The 21,404-nt window shown below is 44.2% G+C and overlaps 1 protein-coding gene across 1 annotated transcript in view; it reads right to left on the reverse strand.

The window, feature by feature from the left end:
- lama1 (laminin, alpha 1) overlaps positions 1–21,404 on the reverse strand; it is a 63,309-nt gene that overhangs the window by 29,861 nt on the left and 12,044 nt on the right. Inside the window, exons 4-19 of the mRNA XM_014181268.3 lie at positions 15,175–15,417; positions 14,382–14,561; positions 13,972–14,061; positions 12,931–13,048; positions 11,471–11,649; positions 10,027–10,132; positions 9,521–9,678; positions 9,180–9,320; positions 8,782–8,946; positions 7,972–8,073; positions 7,401–7,727; positions 6,486–6,596; positions 5,169–5,296; positions 4,256–4,342; positions 3,782–3,993; positions 1,968–2,074 (exon numbers count right to left, since the gene is read on the reverse strand). Of these exons, the coding sequence (XP_014036743.1) occupies positions 1,968–2,074; positions 3,782–3,993; positions 4,256–4,342; positions 5,169–5,296; positions 6,486–6,596; positions 7,401–7,727; positions 7,972–8,073; positions 8,782–8,946; positions 9,180–9,320; positions 9,521–9,678; positions 10,027–10,132; positions 11,471–11,649; positions 12,931–13,048; positions 13,972–14,061; positions 14,382–14,561; positions 15,175–15,417 (2,454 nt within the window). The remainder of the gene's footprint in view (positions 1–1,967; positions 2,075–3,781; positions 3,994–4,255; positions 4,343–5,168; positions 5,297–6,485; positions 6,597–7,400; positions 7,728–7,971; positions 8,074–8,781; positions 8,947–9,179; positions 9,321–9,520; positions 9,679–10,026; positions 10,133–11,470; positions 11,650–12,930; positions 13,049–13,971; positions 14,062–14,381; positions 14,562–15,174; positions 15,418–21,404) is intronic.

Consider the following 21,404-nt stretch of genomic DNA (forward strand, 5'->3'; position numbering starts at 1 on the left):
CCTCAAATATATCCAGACATACAGATGTAGGATCTTCAGACTTGATTTTTCCTTACAAAAAATGTAGCAACCCCTACAAAAAAGTCCATGAATTATAATCCACATAATAATTCCCATTTCCTGGCGCTGCAGGATTATTTTCCTGCTGTAACAAACTAAGATCCTACATCTGTAGAAATATGCGTATTACTCTATCTGTATCCTTGATAGAGAGCATGTAGCAGGATGCCAAGAGACACTAGAAGTAATACTTCTCCATGTCCAATGACATCATCACTATCAGCAGAGGGTCTCACTGTCACCAATCACCTCACAGTTACCATCTAACATGAACAGGCAGGAAGTATATCCCATCTCCTCTAATATTACTGGCGGAGGGCTTCATCTGTCTCTATCAGTCCTCTCTGCCAAAGCTGTCAACTCTCAGTCCACATTAGACTCAACGGAGAACCAGGAACCAGACAGCCAGGCCAGGACGTGGGTCAGAATTTACACCAGCCTGAGCATCTGATTCTGGGATTAGAGAGAAGCTGCTACCCCACCTTCCCTCCCCATCTTTCAATATCTACATTCCCAATTGGGTTAAACATTAATAAAACATATTGAAAGAGAGAGAAGCCCAAGACTGCTCGCTGTTCTCCCTAGATAAATGTGATCTAAATTCATGAGCTTTTGGTTCCATTTGAATAGTCCTTTTGGTTCCATTGGAACAGTCCTTTTGGCTCCATTTGAACAGTCCTTTTGGCTCCATTTGAACAGTCCTTTTGGTTCCATTGGAACAGTCCTTTTGGTTCCATTGGAACAGTCCTTTTGGCTCCATTTGAACAGTCCTTTTGGTTCCATTGGAACAGTCATTTTGGTTCCATTGGAACAGTCCTTTTGGTTCCATTGGAACAGTCCTTTTGGTTCCATAGGAACAGTCCTTTTGGTTCCATTGGAACAGTCCTTTTGGTTCCATTGGAACAGTCCTTTTGGTTCCATAGGAACAGTCCTTTTGGTTCCATTTGAACAGTCCTTTTGGCTCCATTTGAACAGTCCTTTTGGTTCCATTGGAACAGTCCTTTTGGTTCCATTGGAACAGTCCTTTTGGTTCCATTGGAACAGTCCTTTTGGTTCCATTTGAACACTCCTTTTGGAACAGTCCTTTTGGTTCCATTTGAACAGTCCTTTTGGTTCCATTGGAACAGTCCTTTTGGTTCCATTGGAACAGTCCTTTTGGTTCCATTGGAACAGTCCTTTTGGTTCCATTGGAACAGTCCTTTTGGTTCCATTGGAACAGTCATTTTGGTTCCATTTGAACAGTCCTTCCCCAGCCAAAGACCCCTCCCCAACCAAACAAACCAACTCTGCTCTAAATAAGCAACACAATATTATCCCTCTGTCTGTCTGTCTGTCTGTCTGTCTGTCTGTCTGTCTGTCTGTCTGTCTGTCTGTCTGTCTGTCTGTCTGTCTGTCTGTCTGTCTGTCTGTCTGTCTGTCTCTCTCTCTCTCTCTCCCTCCCTCCTTCCCATATTCCCTCGCTCCCTCTCTCTTCCCTATCTCTCTTTGCCAGGGTGTGAGCAGACAGACAATCTGATCGTGCTAATGAATATATCCAAAACATTGGACTGCATTTTGACCAGCTGGGCTTTATTGGAAGGCGGGTGTGGGAAGCGGGACGCAGGGAGGAAAGAAGCAGGAGACCTTGGACACCCTCTGAGAACTAAGCGTTCCAATGGACTGGGCTGGAAACTTAGCATGCCTTTCCAAATTCCAAATACTAATTGCAAGGAGAGGTATGGGAATAGGGTGGAATTAAACAGAAAATGGAGGGTGGAAGGAAGGGCCTGGAGTTTATCTTGGTGTGACCATAGACCATAACTAGGAAGAATTGTTTTTTCTGGTAAGAAAAACTCTTGGCCCTATGGTATGTGAGTTTGAAGTTGTGAATATATTATGAAACAGAGAATGATATACAGTCTACATACCTGACACTGGTCACACTTCTCTCCCACTACGTTGGGTTTGCAGGTACACTGTCCAGTGAGCAGGTCACACATGGCCGAGTACGACCCATTTCCATGGCAACCGCAAGCTATACACGGGGGAGAAATAAGAGTAAAACAGTCGTTAACGTACATGTTTATAACATCAGGACACTTGCTCCAATTTTATGTTGAAAATAATACCGGTAAGTGGAGAGATATATCCTAAAAGAATCATACAATTCTCAAAGCGCCATTTTGATTATAAAATACAGTTTTTTTCATGTAGTATAGACATTATGCAGACATGGAAAAGATTTTAGAAAGTTTACTGCAAGGAGGCTGTCTTGCAGTATTACGATATTCCCCTAGATGTCACTCTATCCATTATAAAGAGCAGTTGCCTACAGTTGCCTTTCATAAGAAGGAAATACACACATTTGAAGTAAAATTGCACATCTATCACAATATTTTTGACCATGTTTGATGGTGAAATGAACACCATTCTAGGTGTTGACTGAATCCTTTACCAGTATCACATATCTCACTATGAACATTAAATTCCTATTCAAATCAAATCAAAATCAAATCAAATTGATTTATATAGCCCTTCTTACATCAGCTGATATCTCAAAGTGCTGTACAGAAACCCAGCCTAAAACCCCAAACAGCAAGCAATGCAGGTGTAGAAGCATATGTTATGTGCCTATTCTCATAACATATATGCATTTTCAATGTTGTGGTATGCAGACATTGTCACAAAACCAGGTCTGGGAATGATGCATAATTACCATCATTCTTATAAGACTTCATAAACTGTTCATAAGCTGCCTTGAGAGGGCAGGTCCCATACCATATCTTAACCAATTATTTATGTAAACACTAGATGACTGACAGGGGGCGCTGTTTAACTCTCTGTAAAAAAATATTGTCAAAAAATATTTTGGAAGCTATAGAAATGCATTTATTAATGTCTACATTTGTTTTTGAGACGTTTATTATATTACAGACACCTTAATGCATACTTTTAAATTATATTATGTCAACTAAACATTAACATTTTCCTTAAAGTATATTATTTGAAACTACTGTTACTGTCCCCACTACAATAAAAAATACATGCAATTTTGTCCTTTGTCCCATTTAATTGAAATGTTGTAGACTTCCATTCATTTCTATGGAGGACTGCTCCTTCTGGGGAGTACCAAAATGGCCGATCGGTGGCTTCAAAGCCTCTCATTGGCAAATACATAGCATTAGCAATCCAGGGTTTATACACATCATTGTTTGTATCCCGGCAAGGGTTGAGCCTAAACTTTGGCCTCCCAGTGCCTAAGGTAACATGTCTGGGTCTGTATTCACGAAGTGTCTCAGAATAGGAGTGCTGATCTAGGATCAGTTTAGAATTTTAGATCATAATGAATGAGATTACATGGTCAGGGAAGACCCGATCCCAGATCAGCACACCTCTATTCAGAGAATACGGGCCCTGACCCATAACAGACCTTATTGTTAAGAACAGGTCAGACACGTGACGACGCAGAACTAGGTCAAAGTTGAGACTTAATCTGTGAATGGTTGGCCATGTCCTTCACTCAGCATTCCACTGTGACTAAATGCTAATCAGAAACAAGCAAAAGTGTCTATTTCCTGTCTATTTTCTCTGTGTAATCTGTGACCTGATTTGGTACATATTGTAGATGCACTGCACGTCTAGGTGAAGGATGTTTCTTGTAATAAATTTGTAACTGTGATGGGATCTGTGGAAGAATCGTCTATAAGGACAATAAACATCATCATCATCACAGTTCTGTTACCCTGGCAGTTCTTGGCAGTGATGGCGTCACCATAGTAGCCGTCCTCACACCTCTCACAGTCATCTCCGCTGGTGTGGCTGTGACACTTCAGACACACACCGCTGCTGGTGTCACAGTGGCCCGGGTCCCAGGGGTCCACGTTTCCGTTACACTCACACAGCACACACTCCTTGCCTGCCACCGTCGGGTCGCCATGGTAACCATTAGCACACCTGGAGAAGTCAAAGTTCGAAGATTAACACATAATACAATAAACTTAATCGTACGATTAATGAAATGGTTGAGACTAGTATTGGTGTATACTGTAACTGAGTTACACTTATAATACATATTTTTCCATGCAAACTGTTAAGTGTAATTACTAATATGCACTTAGTAACAAGTGAAACATTTCTGATTATATAGTATAGGTCTAAGAAGTGAAGACAGGGTCAAACAGACAAGATTAGGTTTAAGAACATTTGGTCTACATACCTCTCACACTTAGTCCCAGTGTAGCCCTGCTGACACTGGTCACATGTCACCTGTCCAGGGCCCTCCAGGAGACAGGTGGGGCTGAAACTGAAGAAGAGACCAGCAGTGTAAAGACAGGAGTGTTAGAGTCTACATGACGTATCACGAAGAGCTACAGATTTTATGATTTTGATTTGTGTTTCTATAGGGCTTTTCTTCAACTTGAAGAATTTCATCTTGTATGGGGGCAGAACTCATCTCTTAGCTCCACCACTAAAATTGTTCCACAACTATGTTTATGCTTCGTATCTATTCACACAATAAAGTATCTGGGGCAGTTGAAACATTCTGTTGTTGACATAAGAATCTACACTGAGTGCACAAAACATTAAGAACACCTGCTCTGTCCATGACTTAGACTGACCAGGTGAATCCAGGTGAAAGCTATGATCCTTTATTGATGTCACCTGTTAAATACACTTTAATCGGTGTCGATGAAGGGGAGGAGACAGGTTAAATCAGGATTTTTAAGCCTTGAGACAATTGAGACATGGATTGTGTATTTGTGCCTTTTGTCAAGAACTGCAACACTTCTGGGTTTTTCATGCTCAACATATAAAGAATGGTCCACCACCCAAAGGACATCCAGCCAACTTGACACAACTGTGGGAATCATTGGAGTCAACATGGGTCAGCATCCCTGTGGAACGCTTTTGACACCTTGTAGTCCATGCCCAGCTGTATTGAGTCTGTTCTGAGGGAAAAATGGGGTGCAACTCAATTTTAGGAAGATGTTCCTAATGTTTTGTACACTCAGTGTGTAACGGCCAAACTCCCCACCGCCCACGCACATGTGACCTATCTATCGCCATGGAGAGGGTTTCTAGAATCTGAATGAATAGTACATTGGCACAGAGTTGGCACAGTCACTCACTTGTTCGTCGCCACTATCAGCGGGCAAGCACATCTCTGGCAGTCCTCCGGGGTGCCCTCAGAGGTGTCGCCATAGTAACCGGGAAGGCATTGGTTACAGTGGGGCCCAGTGGTATTGTGGGTACAGTCCTGGGGAATGATTTAAGGCAACAGTGTCCCGATTAAACTTCTTCCTGCTCTGACACACATGCCCTTACACTGCCATACACTCCATAGCAACCACAATGCCTTGGGATAAAACCTCCACTGCCATGTTAAAGGGATAGCTCACTTTTTGAGCAAATTTTTTCCAACTTTAAAAAACTGTTTGGATGACCACCCTAAGATACAACTTTGAAATGTGAACTATTCCTTTAAGTGCACCAAACTGCTAAAACCTAACCGAATCAAAGTGAATCATCTTCACTTATTCAATTGAACGTAGTAGCTACTAGGTTTAGCATGCCTTTTGATTTACATTGTATATTGACAGAATGAATGCCTGGCAGTAGCCATTGGATAATCATTGCTTTGTCGCACGCCATTTAAACACCTAACACAGCATTACTCAGGATTAACTTGTCATCCAATAGGGGGAGGAATTCATTTGAAACAGAGCCCAAACTGCGCACGCTGTTCACTATAAAGTCGTGCACTGTATAGGGAATAGGATGGTCGGCTCTAGCCAAAAGTCGTACGCTGTATAGGAAATAAGGAAGCCATTTTAGACGCAGCCAGAACAGTGACCCATCACGTGGCTGTCAAGAAACACAGCTCAAGCCAGGAAGCTTCATACTGAGATTTTGTTCATTGGTTTAGCCTCTAGCTGTGAAGTGAAGCTCTTACTAGTTTAGAGGTTAGCTAGAGCAGATGCTAGGGTCAGATAAACGGCTGGATGTGTCCATGTCCTTATTTTACACAGATGGTGGTGGAAGTAGATGCGATTACGCTTAGAACCCACAAACAAGCCATAGATGTATGGCATACCTACCACAGGAGGTTGGTGTTACCTTAATTGGGGAGAACGTGCTCGTCTTAATGGCTGGAGTGGAATTAGTGGAATGGTATCAAATACATCAAACACATGGTTTCCATTTGCTCTGTTCCAGCCATTATTATGAGCCGTCCTCCCCTCAGCAGCCTCCACTGATATCTATGGGTCATATTCCTACGTCTCTGGCCCCTGTCTAAACATGACGTTAGACAGATAGGTGACTCGCCGGACAGACTCCATTGACAGATGTATGGAATACATTTATGGTATATCTATTTCTCATATATCTACGTCTCTGGCCCCCTGCTGTCTAAACATGACATGGGACAGATAGGTGAGACTCACCAGACAGACTCCGTTGATGTCACATTCTGTAGCGTGGTCATTACACTCACACTGGAGACAGTTACCTCCGAACAGGATCCCGCCGACGCGATAGAATCCAGATGAACAGTACTACAAACACAGAGAGAAACATCATCATTTTGTGTTCACTTTTACCCAAAGTTACATAAAATAAGAACAGGTATTCAGACTATGCGGCACATACACTGAGTATACAAAACTTTAACAACTTTACCCGACATAGACTGACCAGGTGAATCCAGGTGAAAGCTATGATCTCTTATTGATGTCACTTGTTAAATCCACTTCAATCAGGGGAGGAGACAGGTTAAAGAAAGATTTTTAACCCTTGAGACAATTGAGACATGGATTGTGAATGTTTGCCATTCAGAGGGTGAATGGGCATCACAAAAGATTTTAGTGCGTTTGAAAGGGGTATGTTAATAGGTGCCAGGCACACCGATTGGTATCAAGAATGGTCCACCACCCAAAGGACATCCAGCCAATTCTACTGCGGGAAGCATTGGAGTCAACATGGGCCAGCATCCCTGTGGAACACTTTTTACAACTTGTAAAGTCCATGTGGCTGTTCTGAGGGCAAAATGGGGGAGTGAAACTCAATATTAGGAAGGTGTTCCTAATGTTTTGTACACTCAGTCTATGACATGATTTACAAGTTGTGTTTATCTGAAGTGATCTATAGTAAACACATGTATTGAAAATATGTGGATTATGTGAGAATCGAACCCACAACACTGTTGCTCTTCTAACTCTAGCTAACTTAGCCATCTGAAATGCATAATGAGCTTTGCTTTTACAATGGATGCTGACACAGCTCAAGTCATTAACTAGACTAGACACATACAGTAGTAAACAGTATCAACCTGGCCACCGTCACGTGACCTGGGTGTTTACCTCACAGGATGTGCCCAAGTAGCCCCAGGGGCACTCACACTGCTCCACGTCCCGGGCCTGGACTCGGTTAGCAGACCTGATGTCTGCCGTGTCCAGAGATACAGTGCTCAACCTGAGTGCCCCCTCTGCGCTGGCATTGAGGTGGCCTCTGATCCTCAGTCCGGCCAAGTCTGCCAGTACGGTCATCAGTTCGTCCCTGTCAACCCTCTGGCCTGTGTGTAGGTCTACGAAGCCCTGCGGTAGGAGCTCCACGGAAACAAGCTGCTCCCGCAGGGGCGTCAGGAAGAGCTGCTGGGGGGGCGACTGGCGCAGGGATCTCCCGTTCCCCTGGGGACGCATCCAGACAAGGCAGTTAGCAACACATTTTGATTTATATTAACGGGGGTTGGTATGCTCCATCCTTAGCAATGGTTCTAGATTTAGGGGCGATTCGGGTGATTTCATAATGGTAATGAAATCTAGAATGGTCTAGGGGTTTCTTTTACTGTAAACTAGGTTCACAGTCTTGCATTCCACAGCTAATATCATACCCAGGTTGAATACATATCTAGTTAGCACAATATTAACTTACCTCAATAATCAAATCAAACTGTGATGGCAGAGAATTGTCCACATTGTCCACAGAAACATCATAGGCCACAGTGTAGTTTAAAAGCCCTCCGTATGATGTCAGCTTCACAAAGCAATGGGGAAAAAACAAAAAGGGGAAAATTGTAAAAATAGAGAAAGTGTTAGACTCAAGAAAACATTACCTACAGCAAATATGCAATAGTGGAAATTCGTTACACTAAATATTGAAGTAAAATCAGGCCCACGGGGATAATTGCTGACTCTATCTTTCTCTCCCTCCCTCCAGATATTAAGTCCATGCCAGAAATAATGACTAATTCTAATGAATTAATTCTAATCTCTGGAGGAACTAATGGGTACAGTAGAACACATAAGACAGGGTTCTAATGAATGGAACCTCATTAATTTGGCGATTAATAAAGTGCCCGGCCCTACTTGACTATAATTACAGGGCGCCCTGTATTAACACACAGTGGGAGGAAAGAAGAAGGGGACTACAAATGATGAGTGGAAAAAAGAGAGAGAAAGCGAGAGAAAGAGAAGAGAGAGAGGAGAGTGAAAAAGAGAGAAATACAGTAGCAAGAGAGACAGAGAGAGATAAATCTATAGGGAGAACAGAGGCCTATTTCCTCCCTCCTGTGGGGATTGTGAAATCAATTTGTCCCAAGCTAATACATGCGGGTCATTAGCTAGCTGAACATCTCACTGTGACGGACAACTTTGAGTTCAGAAGGAATACGGGAACTCCATAGGTGAGAGTTTAGCGTTGGTAGCATAGGTACAGTATACTGTATATCAGCAAAACGCTTACCCTGTTCCCCAGGAAACCCTCCGGAGCAGCCCAGGTAGACACAAAACGGTACGACTGGATCATGGTGATGCTGGGGACAATGAGGTTGTTGTCGTCATCAGTCAGGGGCGCCATGTAGATGGAGACGCTTTGGGTAGGAAGGAGCCATCCATTGGAGTGAACAGTCTATGGCCCAGGAGAAATTTGTCATGAGAACATCACAGGCCGATCCAATTTACTGGTTATGTGTTATTGAGTTCTACAGTATCAAAGAGTTTAAAGGCTCCCAACAAAACGATGTGGAACCATTGGAGTTGGTTGCTGCATATTGTGGATATCCTTGTCCAAAGGAACAACTAAGTAATTAAATGGATGTGTGAATGAGAGTGTATTTGGATGTGGGAGTTGCGGCGTGTTACCTGAAACAGAGACCATGGTGAACTCTCACACACGTCAGACACACCGAAGCAGAAACACTCTGTGCAACCCTCTGGGTTACGGTCCTCCAGGTTGTAGAAACCCTGCTTACACAGGTCACAGTTGGCCCCCATCACGTTCTCCTAAGTCACACACACACAGTGGAGAAGATCAGGTCAGGGGCATTAGTTTGGTAGGAACATTCAGGGACAATGAGCACAAGACTGTCTTAGCCTGTTGAGCTAAAACCTAGGCATTAGCTCAGGGAGCTAACGCAAGTCTTCAGGCCTTCAGGCAAGGTTACTCATCATGCAAGTGTTACCCTATATTACCCCAGTGTTACCTTGCAGATGCACTCTGTGCAGGGGTCGATGTTGAGGCTGCCTTCCAGACTGCACTCACAGCGTGAACACAGGGGGAAGTCCCTGTAGCCAAAGGCACAGCGTTCACAGCGCTCACCCACAAAGCCCTCTTTACACAGACACTGCCCTGGGTTCAGACCTGCACAACACAGTCAATACAGCACAGTTAGCATTGACCAATTAGCACAGTCAATATACCACAGTTAGCATAGTCTAGTTAGCACAGTCAATACTGCACAGTTAGCATAGTCTAGTTAGCACAGTCAATACTGCACAGTTAGCATAGTCTAGTTAGCACAGTCAATACAGCACAGTTAGCATAGTCTAGTTAGCACAGTCAATACAGCACAGTTAGCATAGTCTAGTTAGCACAGTCAATACGGCACAGTTAGCATAGTCTAGTTAGCACAGTCAATACAGCACAGTTAGAATAGTCCAGTTAGCACAGTCACAGCACAATAAAATCAGCACAGGTCCGTGTTTGTACCTTTCTCCAGCTTGGCGTGGTTGTCATCTCTGATGCAGGCAGGAGTCAAAGACCCCCTCATGTCACAGCCACACTCCACACATGGGTTCTCACTGTAGGGCGACACCTACACACACAGACACACAAACACATATACACGCACACCCAGGAGGAAACAAATACACAATGACCATTCATATTCCACACAAGGTACACACTAACATTAAAAGTTGAATAAATCGCCATTCATCCATCCAAGCAAGGACCATGACACTAATGCAGTTCCTCTCTACAGTCATTCTAGGACACAGCAACAAATAAGTCCATTATCTTTCATTGAGCTGCAGAACCAAAACTACAATGTAGAAAGAGGAGGAAGGGAAGCGCTACTAAGGTACACAATAGTAAATGTTGGTAGACAGAAGGTGCTCTTTGGTAAACGGGGTGAATTGGTCATCAAAAAGAAAGGAGGACCAAGGCACTCTTCATATAATTAATTAAAATGCCTTTATTTGTACGGCATGTTCAATAGAAACAAAGTTTTTTAAATCTGACACGTTTCGGCATTTTAAAACGTTGTTTCTATTGAACATGCCGTACAAACAAAGGCATTTTAATTAATTATATGAAGAGTGCCTTGGTCCTCCTTTCTTTTTGAAAACTACAATGTGATTGTAATCAGGACCACACACACACACACACACACACACACACACACACACACACACACACACACACACACACACACACACACACACTGATTTTATTGTCCAATCACAGACAATAGGAATGTGCACAACAGTGCACAGAAAGGCGCACGCCACTAGGCAGGGACACAAAGGAAGACCAGGGGGGTGCTCAGGAAACAGGGACCATAGGGACACAAAAGAAGACCAGGGGGGTGCTCAGGAAACAGGGACCATAGGGACACAAAAGAAGACCAGGGGGGTCCTCAGGAAACAGGGACCATAGGGACACAAAGGAAGACCAGGGGGGTCCTCAGGAAACAGGGACCATAGGGACACAAAAGAAGACCAGGGGGGTCCTCAGGAAACAGGGACCATAGGGACACAAAAGAAGACCAGGGGGGTCCTCAGGAAACAGGGACCATAGGGACACAAAGGAAGACCAGGGTGCTCAGGAAACAGGGACCATAGGGACACAAAGGAAGACCAGGGGGGTCCTCAGGAAACAGGGACCATAGGGACACAAAGGAAGACCAGGGGGGTCCTCAGGAAACAGGGACCATAGGGACACAAAGGAAGACCAGGGGGGTCCTCAGGAAACAGGGACCATAGGGACACAAAGGAAGACCAGGGGGGTCCTCAGGAAACAGGGACCATAGGGACACAAAGGAAGACCAGGGGGGTCCTCAGGAAACAAGTACCATATTGATGGATTGGATTACAGGGACCATAGGGACACAAAAAGGGCATTGGATTACGGGACAGTGAGGAGACAGTACCTCGTGGGGTCTGTAGAAGCCATCTGTGCAGGTCTCACAGTTGACACCGGCCGTGTTCTGGGTACAATTGATACACACACCCCCGCCATGGAAGTGACCATGCGAGTTCATGCTCATCTTGTGGTCGTCCATAGTTTGGTTGTAATAGCAGTCCTCGGACTTGTTGTGGCAGTTACATTCTAGTGGAGGAGAATATTAAATAGGTCAGATAACAACTAATGCATCTTATAGGTAGACTCAGATATTGCGATGAGGGAATTGCAGACTTCGCTCTCCCACAGTCACAGCACATGTGCATGGGTTCGCTTCCCACTGTTAGAGCCTGGTAGGTACGGGACCAAAACAGCTGACAAGTTTAGCTTCGCGCTTCACCGCTCCTTGTTCTTGCAGAAATTGACACACTATGCTGTTCACTTTGTGCACCAATGTCATATCACTGAGTCTACCTTTAATGTGAGAGTACTGAAAGGTTAGTTGATATTAAGAATATACACTGAGTGTACAAAACATTCAGAACCCCTTCCTAATATTGAGTTGACCCCCCTTAGCCCTCAGAACAGACTCAATTCGTCTGGGCATGGACTCTACAAGGTGTCGAAAGCGTTCCACAGGGATGCTGGCCCATGTTAACTGCAATGCTTCCCACAGTCAGCTAGATGGGGTGGCAGGTAGCCTAGTGGTTAGACAGTTGGGCTAGCAACCAAAAGGTTACTGGATCGAATCCCTGAGCTGACAAGGTAAAAATCTGTCCTTCTGCCCCTGAACAAGGGGCCGTCCTTGTAAATAAGAATTTGTTCTTAACTGACTTGCCTAGTTAAATGAAAAAATAAAATGTCCTTTGGGTGGTGGACCATTCTTGATACACACAGGAAACTGTTGGGTTGTGAAAAACCCAGCAGCGTTGCAGTTCTTGACACACTCAAACAGGTGCACCTGGCACCTACTACCATACTCTGTTCAAATTCACCCTCTGAATGGCACACATACACAATCCATGTCTCAATTGTCTCAAGGCTTAAAAATACTTCTTTAACATGTCTCCTCCCCTTCATCTACACTGATTGAACTGGATTTAACAAGTCACATCAATAATGGATCATAGCTTTACATAAAAAGCTTGTAAAAACCCATACAGTAGCTAACTCTCCTTCACATCTATTGATATTAAAATGTTTGAATTACTTCAAAAGTGTCTCATGGAATTCATCATAGGGATGGAAAACAAAAACCTCTTTCATGTGTGTCAATGAATAAGTGAGACATGCAAGTGGATTTAATTGAAAAGCATGAACGTTATTTTATCTGGCACAATTTAAATCAAGTCTAAATCCAGCATGTAATTCCCATGTCTTTATTTACTAAGTGACAAACCAAGGGCAACATGCACAGTAATGTCTTCTACTTAAGATAAGGTTTAAACTTATTTCCCCGTAGGCCGAAAAAGACCAACTGCAGCTTACTCTCGCATGTGTTGCCGTTGGAGAGGGTTCCCGGTTGCCACGGCTCCTGGTGGTAGCCGGGGCAACACTCATTACAGCTCTCCCCACACGTATTGTGCTCACACACACACTGCAACTTCTGAGAGGACAAAAGAGAGAGAGAGGTGAGGAGGAGCCACAGGAAGTGACCGATTGAATGCTTATGCTCTAGTCCTATTGCCAGCTGGGAGTGGGACACACACACACACATTATTTTCTCATTTTTCCTTGTCAAACAAATAGCTGGTCCTATACAAGGTGTGAAGTGACACTTGTGTGTTGTATGCGTATCATGTCATGTTGTTTGTGTGTTACAGATCTAGGATCTTAATTTGAGCCAGTTTGCTACAGCAGGAAAATAATCCTACAGCAACAGGAAAAGTGAATTATTATGTGGATTACAGGTTCATTGACATTTTTGTAGGGGTTAATACATTTTTTCGCAAAGGAAAAATCAAGCCTGAAATTTGAAAGCCTTTTTAAACTTCAAATATACTTCAAGTTTTACATTTCCTGCACTGCAGGTCAAATTAAGATCCTACATCTGTACGTTGGTGTGAAATATATGAGTGCATTTCCAAGTGGCAAGTTGAAGGGTCACAGGATTAGTGCTTGCTTTCTCATCCTCTTGTTAAGGTGACATTCCCCCTTAATGAGGAAGGCAACCAATTCAACTGAGCAAATGTTGGGCTGTACCATTCCTTCAGGGACTATAGGGGGAGCTGGGAATACTAAATTCACTTATAAAAACAATTTGTTTGGCAAATATATTTTGATTACTACCATACTTTGCATAAAATTGATATAAAAGTACTCTTTAGAATAAGTGTGTACAGCAATTACAACAAATCAGCAATGAACCAATGATCCCGATAAAATGAGCATAATTGAGTCAAAATGTGATATGTTTAACATCTCACACAATATGTGAAAGGCAGTAAATAAGTTTTACACTAAACAAAAGCTGAATGACAGCCACCGTGTGAGTCTGAACGGGCAAAACTGAAGACGGCCTGGAGTTACCATGGCAACGGGGTCCCAGGGGCAGCTCTGGGCGTGGCCGTAACAGATGCACATCCCGCCCACTGAAATGTCCTTGATGGAATAGTAGTACTGCAGAAGGAAACACAATGCCAATCAATTTTAGAATGACAAGACAGAAACAAAATACAAAGCCAATGAAGTTAGAACACTCAAATCTGCCTGGAGAGATGACAACTGATGTCTAAACTAATACTTCAGACATTCTGATGCAAATATCTCGTAATTTAATGTTTGTTAAAACCATAAAAATGCTAAATACATTTTTTTTAAGCGTTTTTCAAAACGCACAACCCACATATTTTGAATGAATGATCAATTTGGTTTAATATAGCATTTCTAACAGAAAACAGAACAGTTAGTGAGAGCTAGTGCTAGTGCTTTAGCCATACCCGTCTGGTGACGATGGGGTCCACCTCCTTAGGGTCACGGTAGCTGAGGGTCATGAGGTCGGCGTTGAGCGTGCGGATCCTCTGCAGACGCAGCCGGATGTAGCGGGCTGAGGTGAAGTCTAGCAGCTCTGGGGTCAGTTGGTCAGCACTGGGCCGCCCGTTGATCAAAGACGTGTGGATCTGAATAGGGCAGAAAAAAAATGGAAAGACTAGTGGCAAAAATGAACAACACACATACATATTGACTGAAATACGTCATTACGGTCATTTTTTATCCGATATCACTTGCCAGTCAGACCACAGGCAAATGATGTAACACAGGGCTAAACAATATAAGACACGATCAAGGATCTCACTGTGGGCTTTGGGGTGCGTTTCAATAGTCTGAAGTGGCTTCATCTCCTTGTCTCCCTAACCTTGTTAAACTACTGAGATGCACCCTCAGGGGCTGTGAGTAACCACAGAGTATCCTAACCACAGACGTTCATTACGGCTCTGCCTCGGCTAGAGTGACATTAGCCCAGCAGGATGGCGTCTAGAACTCTGGGAAAGCAGGCTTTCATTATCGGAAGGACGGTTGAGTCATCCCCCTGGCTGGACTACAGGTGCTAGAGGGGGGCGCACAGAGCCCATTCTCATCTAATTCTCTGCCTGAACCAAACCTAATAAACCAGTGGTCTCAAACTCCCAGCCTGTGGGTCACCAACGTGCAGCTCATGAGCTCAATGTGGCTTGCGGGCCGGGAGTTTCAGACCACTGTGGTAATGTAAAGTTTAAATAAATAGATAACTACCTCTCCGTGCTCCAGGGGTACGAGACGTGAGTAGTAGGAGGTACAGATGACCTCGTCGTCTCGTTTGTAGGTGGGGGGTCCGAAGCGGGGGGTGATGTTGTAGCGGGTCAGACATTCTGTGTCGCTGATGGCGTAGTACTGCCAGGGTGTGTACTCCACACCGTCCATTGAACGCTCCAGCACCCAGTTACCGGGACGAGGGGAGTTGGCTGCCTTGATTATGATGTAGGCCACCTGGAAAATCTGTAGACACACACAGACAGACAGATTTTAATATTTCATATTTAACAGTGAGAGTACAAAGGACACACACACACACACTCATGCACTCATGCACACACAGACACACAGAGTTATTCTCCCACCCATAATATTTTATGTCTGGATCTCCATTTTGTTGTGCATGACTGGAAGCTCAAGCTGTGCACCTTAAATACAAGGCTGCCTTCATAAGAGCACAAATAGGTCTTTGATTGACAAGGAGCACATATGCATCAGATCTGTTTTGACGTAATAACAGTGCACTGACACATTTAACCACTCAGTTACCGCAAGTTCTCTGTAACCCTCTTTCATGTGGTGTTGTCACAATGTTAATTGCATGTTTGATTGAATTCCAGTCTTAGTGCATCTGGCCCTAACAGCGCAGCATATGACCCCATACACAGTCATACGATAGGCTACCAAGCTAAAGTGGGGTCCGTAGCTAACAGTTACAGCTCCACTGAACCCCACTGTGAGACCTTGCCTCCACTCTCTCACTGTCTCCTCAACACTCCCCTATGGGCCTTACACAGTCACAGGGCACTACTAGACTGCCATTGCAATTCCCTCTCTTTCACCTCTCTATGACCCTCTCAGTGACACTAATAACAGTCTAGCCTGCCTCACATAAACGCACATAGAACTTGAGCTAGCCGTTATCGGCTTCTCAAATTGGCTTGTCAATGGTGCGTTTCCCCAGGGGCTGAGTGGAACCCCCACCTTCTCCGTTAAATCCTCCCTAAAGGTTCCAGGCAGCGGCACGAGGCTGTAAGTCTACCTTCCGGAAAGGAGGCACACCTACTGGCGTGTCACAGCTGATTTACGGCTGATCCATAACTTCCTCAACGGCGAGGGAACGCGAGCGTTAGCGGGTATCGTCGCCAAGCCACACCAAGTCGTTCCAGTGCATCTAAATGTCAGTCCCCCCTCAGGGCTGAGATAGATCATATGAAACAGAGAGCTGGTTGACTTCCCTCAGGTTATGTCTGATCCTTAAGTTACAGAATGATTCGCCCCTATGGGCTTCTGAAAGCTAGACAAGACGTTCGGTTCAAACATCTTTGGCTAAATGCCTTAGTCTGTATAGAAACCATGGGATTGACAGATTCTGAAATCCTCTTTACAGCCTTGAATGATTCACCTGCATGGGCCTCTAATGGCTAGACAAACATCTTTGGCTAAATGCCTGAAGGCCTTCCCACAATGAACATCGGATTCAGTCTTTGACATGTATTGCATGTCACACTGTGCGATGTTACCAAATACAAATCTGGATATCAACCTGGCCAGATTGTACGATTTGCTTCAGTTTTGTCATCACATTCTGCTATTGGCTTGCGTGGCTACGTTAGCCAATGTAGGCTACGTTAACTGCAGAGGTGTATTTGATCTGCACATTTGCCAGCACCTGTAGCGCAAGCCTCCCTCTATGCTCATACATGAGTGAAGTGAGTTTGTAAAAAGTATGCATCTTAGAAATAGTCTTCATATACAAACTTGATATGTCCCAAAAGAAGATTTTTGTTTTAATAATATTCTTTGCATTTATTAAAATCCCATCAAATAGCCTGATTTCAGATGTGTCATGTAAACAAGATTATTAGGGAAATTGTTCTTCTTGCAAAGCATGTAAACGTTTAAATCAAACTATTATATTGATCTGACTATTCACAATAATCATATTTTTGTGTGTGCATACTCAGTGCCTATTGGTCGGTCACCGGGATCAGCTCGTAACACAAGCCAAACTACACGATAAAGGCTCTAAAGTTCAGACAGAACTCTGGTCGAAGTCTACGACCGCACTGGGTGGTACTTAATTGGCTGACCTAGAAGCTGTCACACTGAACGAGCCAAGACTTTGGACAATCATTAACGACCAGAACATTTGCCCATGATGGCAAAATCGTGGCATAAACTGGATGAAATTGTACAGTCTGTGCAGGCTTTTAGTCAATATGGGAATGTTCGGGTTGCCAGATTCTGATATCTTCCCATGTCCTTGAGATGACTAGATAGATGGATGGAACAGGAAAAAAGGTAATGTGATCAGTGAGGTTGACATTCCTGTCCCAGCAGCAGCTTTATCTCTCTGAGACTTCAATCTGTAGAATCCTTTCGACAGGAAGCATCTTTATTCTCATCAAGGAAGCTTGGTCACCAGAGCTTTCTTTGGTTCTTTGGTCACTGGCCCAGTCTAGTCCAGAGTGTGTGTGCGTGTGCGTGTGTGTGGACGTGTTTAGCTATTCTTGTGGGGACTTCTGGTCCCCACAAGAATAGTAAACAAACAAAAATTTGACCAACTGGGGACATTTTGTTGGTCCCCACAAGGTCAAATGCTATTCTTTGGGGTTTAGGGTTAAGGTTAAAATTAGTGTTAGGGTTAGAACAAGGTTTAGGGTTAGGAGCTAGGGTTAGTCATAGGGATGGGAGCTATGGTTAGGTTTAGGGTTAGGTTTTTGGGTTAAGGTTAGTGTTAAGGTAAGGGTTGGGAAAAAGTATGGGTTAGGGAAAATAGGATTTTGAATGGGACTGAATTGTGTGTCCCCACAAAGTTAGCTGTACAAGACTCTATGTGTGTGTGTGTGTGTGTGTGTGTGTGTGTGTGTGTGTGTGTGTGTGTGTGTGTGTGTGTGTGTGTGTGTGTGTCAGTGACCTCCCTCAAAGGAGCTTAGTGTTCTCAAGGCAAACAGATGCTGTGAATGGACTGGGTTAGTTATTGAAACGTGACCTAATCCTGATCCATGTGGACTCCAACAAATGGATGCAGACCTTTGTGGACTAGCTGCCTTTGTGCCTCAACTTAACTAACCAATTACTAGAACACTCCGTTTAGAGGATACAAGTTAGCTAACATCACCAGATATCAGTTTTTTCTAATTTAAAACTGTAGCGACTCCTGTGCCGGGCGCTTGCACGCTGACACGGTCGCCAGTTGTACATCGTTTCCTCCGAGACATTGGTGCGTCTGGCTTCCTGGTTAAGCGAGCAAAGTGTCAAGAAGCAGTGCGGCTTGGTAGGGTCGTGTTTCGGAGGACACATGGCTCTCGACCTTCGCCTCTCCCGAGTCCGTACGGGAGTTGCAGCGATGGGACAAGACTGTAACTACTAATTGGATATCATGAAATTGGGGAGAAAAAATGGCAAAAAATAAATAATAATAACAAAAAAAACCCAGATCAAATCAGATATCTGTGTCAGAAATTGAGTGCCACATTTCAGAAATATGTTTTGATGTGGCTAGTTACTGTGACTGCTAAAATACAGTGTTAGTTATTACTAGATGCTAAGCGCAAAGTTGTTCCCACTGTGTCTCTTTAGCCACCCAGTCATTACCACTAAATCCCATTCCGCCCAGTAGGACCCAAAGCCCTGTGTAATGGCATGCCTCGGCTGATCTGCCTAGTCACTGTGACTGGCTGGCGGACTTTGATGTGAGCTAGCAAGACCTGGCTGCAAGTAGCCGCGGGAAACAGGCAGAGGATTATTTTTGTAATTAGCTGCCATTTTGGATCAGGTGGGGGGGGGGGGGGGGGGGGTTTGCGGGGGTTGTCTCAAAGGATAAGTGAAACAGTCTGACCAGTGTGTTAGAAGACTGAATCGTGGGGTAATCAAAGGGTAAACCGTGACCTACCGAGACAAAACGAAAACACATACACTTACTAACACTTTTCCAATTGGAGTAACATTAAGGAATAGAAATGTGCTTCCCAACCGGTAGCCGGACTAGCCTCTGTGCCAGTTTGGCCGATGGGAGAGAGGGTGGAAAGATAACAAGGCGGGAGAAGACAGTCATGGGGATCCAGCCAGTGGGAACGAGCAGAACCAGGCTGCAGGGGAGAGACAGGAGGATTACCCATCAGCCCCTAAGCCGTCAAAGGGGCCCAGTTCACCAGTTGAGCTTCGCCCTTGGCAGGGCCGGGGCTGTGGGGCTCAGAAAGTGGAGCTAAGTCCCCTCACTGGAGGGAGAAGCCTAAACCAAAAGTAAAGAAATATGGCCACCACTGACACTGAGCAGATCTATGTCCTTCTTGCTACTAATCAGCAACATGCTATAAAGACCTAACGTCTGGCTGGTTACAATTCAGACCAAACTGTCTGTGTGTGATAATATGTCAGACACAACGTTAGACAAAGTTGATTTTGAATATGTAAAATTGTCAGGTAAATTACATGAGTATTTAATAAATATTCAGACAGAAACAGGGTGTCCTTTGGCTCCCCTCTGTTTTGTGTCTCTGACACTGAATAGAAACCTGCAGAATACTGAATAGCAGTAAATTCTCAGGCCTGGTCAAGACCAAGACCAAATTCCAGCAGTTTGAACATTTAAGATATGCTGTGGTGGCAGTAAAGTTGGAATCCAGACAATAGCAGTGGAAGTCATGGTTGTGGGTTCCGACCACATAAAAGAGGCTGGCGTTTGGCCACAGGCCTTTTTTGTCTAGAGGGTGGAGATGAGTAAGTCTTTTGTGTTGGTGGGAGATGGGAGATGGGGGAAGGGCGATGGGGCCCGGAGAGCCCCGTACACGACAGGACATGCACTCAGAGAGGCCCAGCCACACACCGGACAGGACAGTGTGGATATCAGCCAGTATGAGCCAGTGTAGGAATCCAGCCACAGCCAAGGCTCTTTCACCAGAAATAGTTCCTGTAAGTTCAGAATCATATCACAGAGAGGTTTTCTTTTGAGGTTGGGGTCGGGGTCAATTCCATATTGGAAAATAATTGGAAATTGGCCATTGGCTTCAATGATCCCCCCAATTCAGGATTTGTTCAATTCACATTTGAATGTGAATTTGAACTGAATTAACCTATCCCCATCAAGTGTTATGGACGGTCCCTTCTCACCAATCACAACCCATCAACATACTACCTTCCCACATTGTTACATGAAGTGTGTCTATAAAAAGTAAGTTAACATGTTGACATAGCGGCGGGCCTTGCAGGTTATATTTTGTCAGAGGGTCATTACGATGGCTATTCTGGTGGACGGTGGCGGCATTGTCGCTGTAAAGGGACAATGTGGGCCAACACAGCTGGGCAGTGGGAACGGGGGCTGTTTGGACAGCAGCGCCTGCATTTGCCCCTCTCCCCCCCTCTCTCCCCCTCTCTCCTGGGGGGCCCACAGGATGAGAGCTCCAAATGGTTTCCCCTCTGTTTGTTTGACTGGGGCCTGTTAATTGGATAAAGAGCTTGGTTGTGTGTGTGTGTGTGTGTGTGTGCGTGCGTGCGTGCGTGCGTGTGTGCGTGCGTGCATGTGCTTGTATGTGATGTGCTGGAATGGCATCCACAGGCAGATTAGCCCATCTAAATCCTGACACTTTGACACTGTTTCCTGTCAGGTTTGGACTCCTGTGGATACTGGTCAATACTAGTACTGTCTGCCAGGCACCACACTGAGGGCTTTAATCAAGATGGATGCCACTGGTACCAAACCAAAAACACATGTCTTCATCAAATAAGTGAAAATACAGACATTACACTTAACATAGAACATATGTGCAACATACTGTAGCTTATATAAGAATATATTTACATCGTGGCACTGTAAACTTAATTTAAACCCTCTTTCGAACAGAGAATTTAATAAAGGAAGATATAGCCTAGATATAATGCTATTATTTCTTAGGGCATCAGTTATGAGAATCAGTATTCTCCCACGTGAATACTTCGGTATTGCGATGTAGCAGTTAGTTGGAGACACAAAGTATCTCAGCTCCTCAGAGGAGAGGGCCAGCTAGGCTAGCACTAGCTTATGGGAAATCTTGAGGTTTTTAGAGATATAATGAATCAGTCAAACAAAGCTCCCATTGACAAGCTATTCTTTTCCATGTAGATGTTTATCTTTGCTCTTGAAACAATTTGAAGTCAGCTGCTTTGGTTTTGAGAAGTCTGAGTCATTTTCAGTTGGTTTACGAGTTGGGGTATTATGCTCTTTTTGATGTCTGCTATTTATAATGTCT

Source organism: Salmo salar, chromosome 29, assembly GCF_965601325.2.
Source record: "Salmo salar chromosome 29, fSalSal1, whole genome shotgun sequence".
Taxonomy (NCBI): Eukaryota; Metazoa; Chordata; class Actinopteri; order Salmoniformes; family Salmonidae; genus Salmo; species Salmo salar.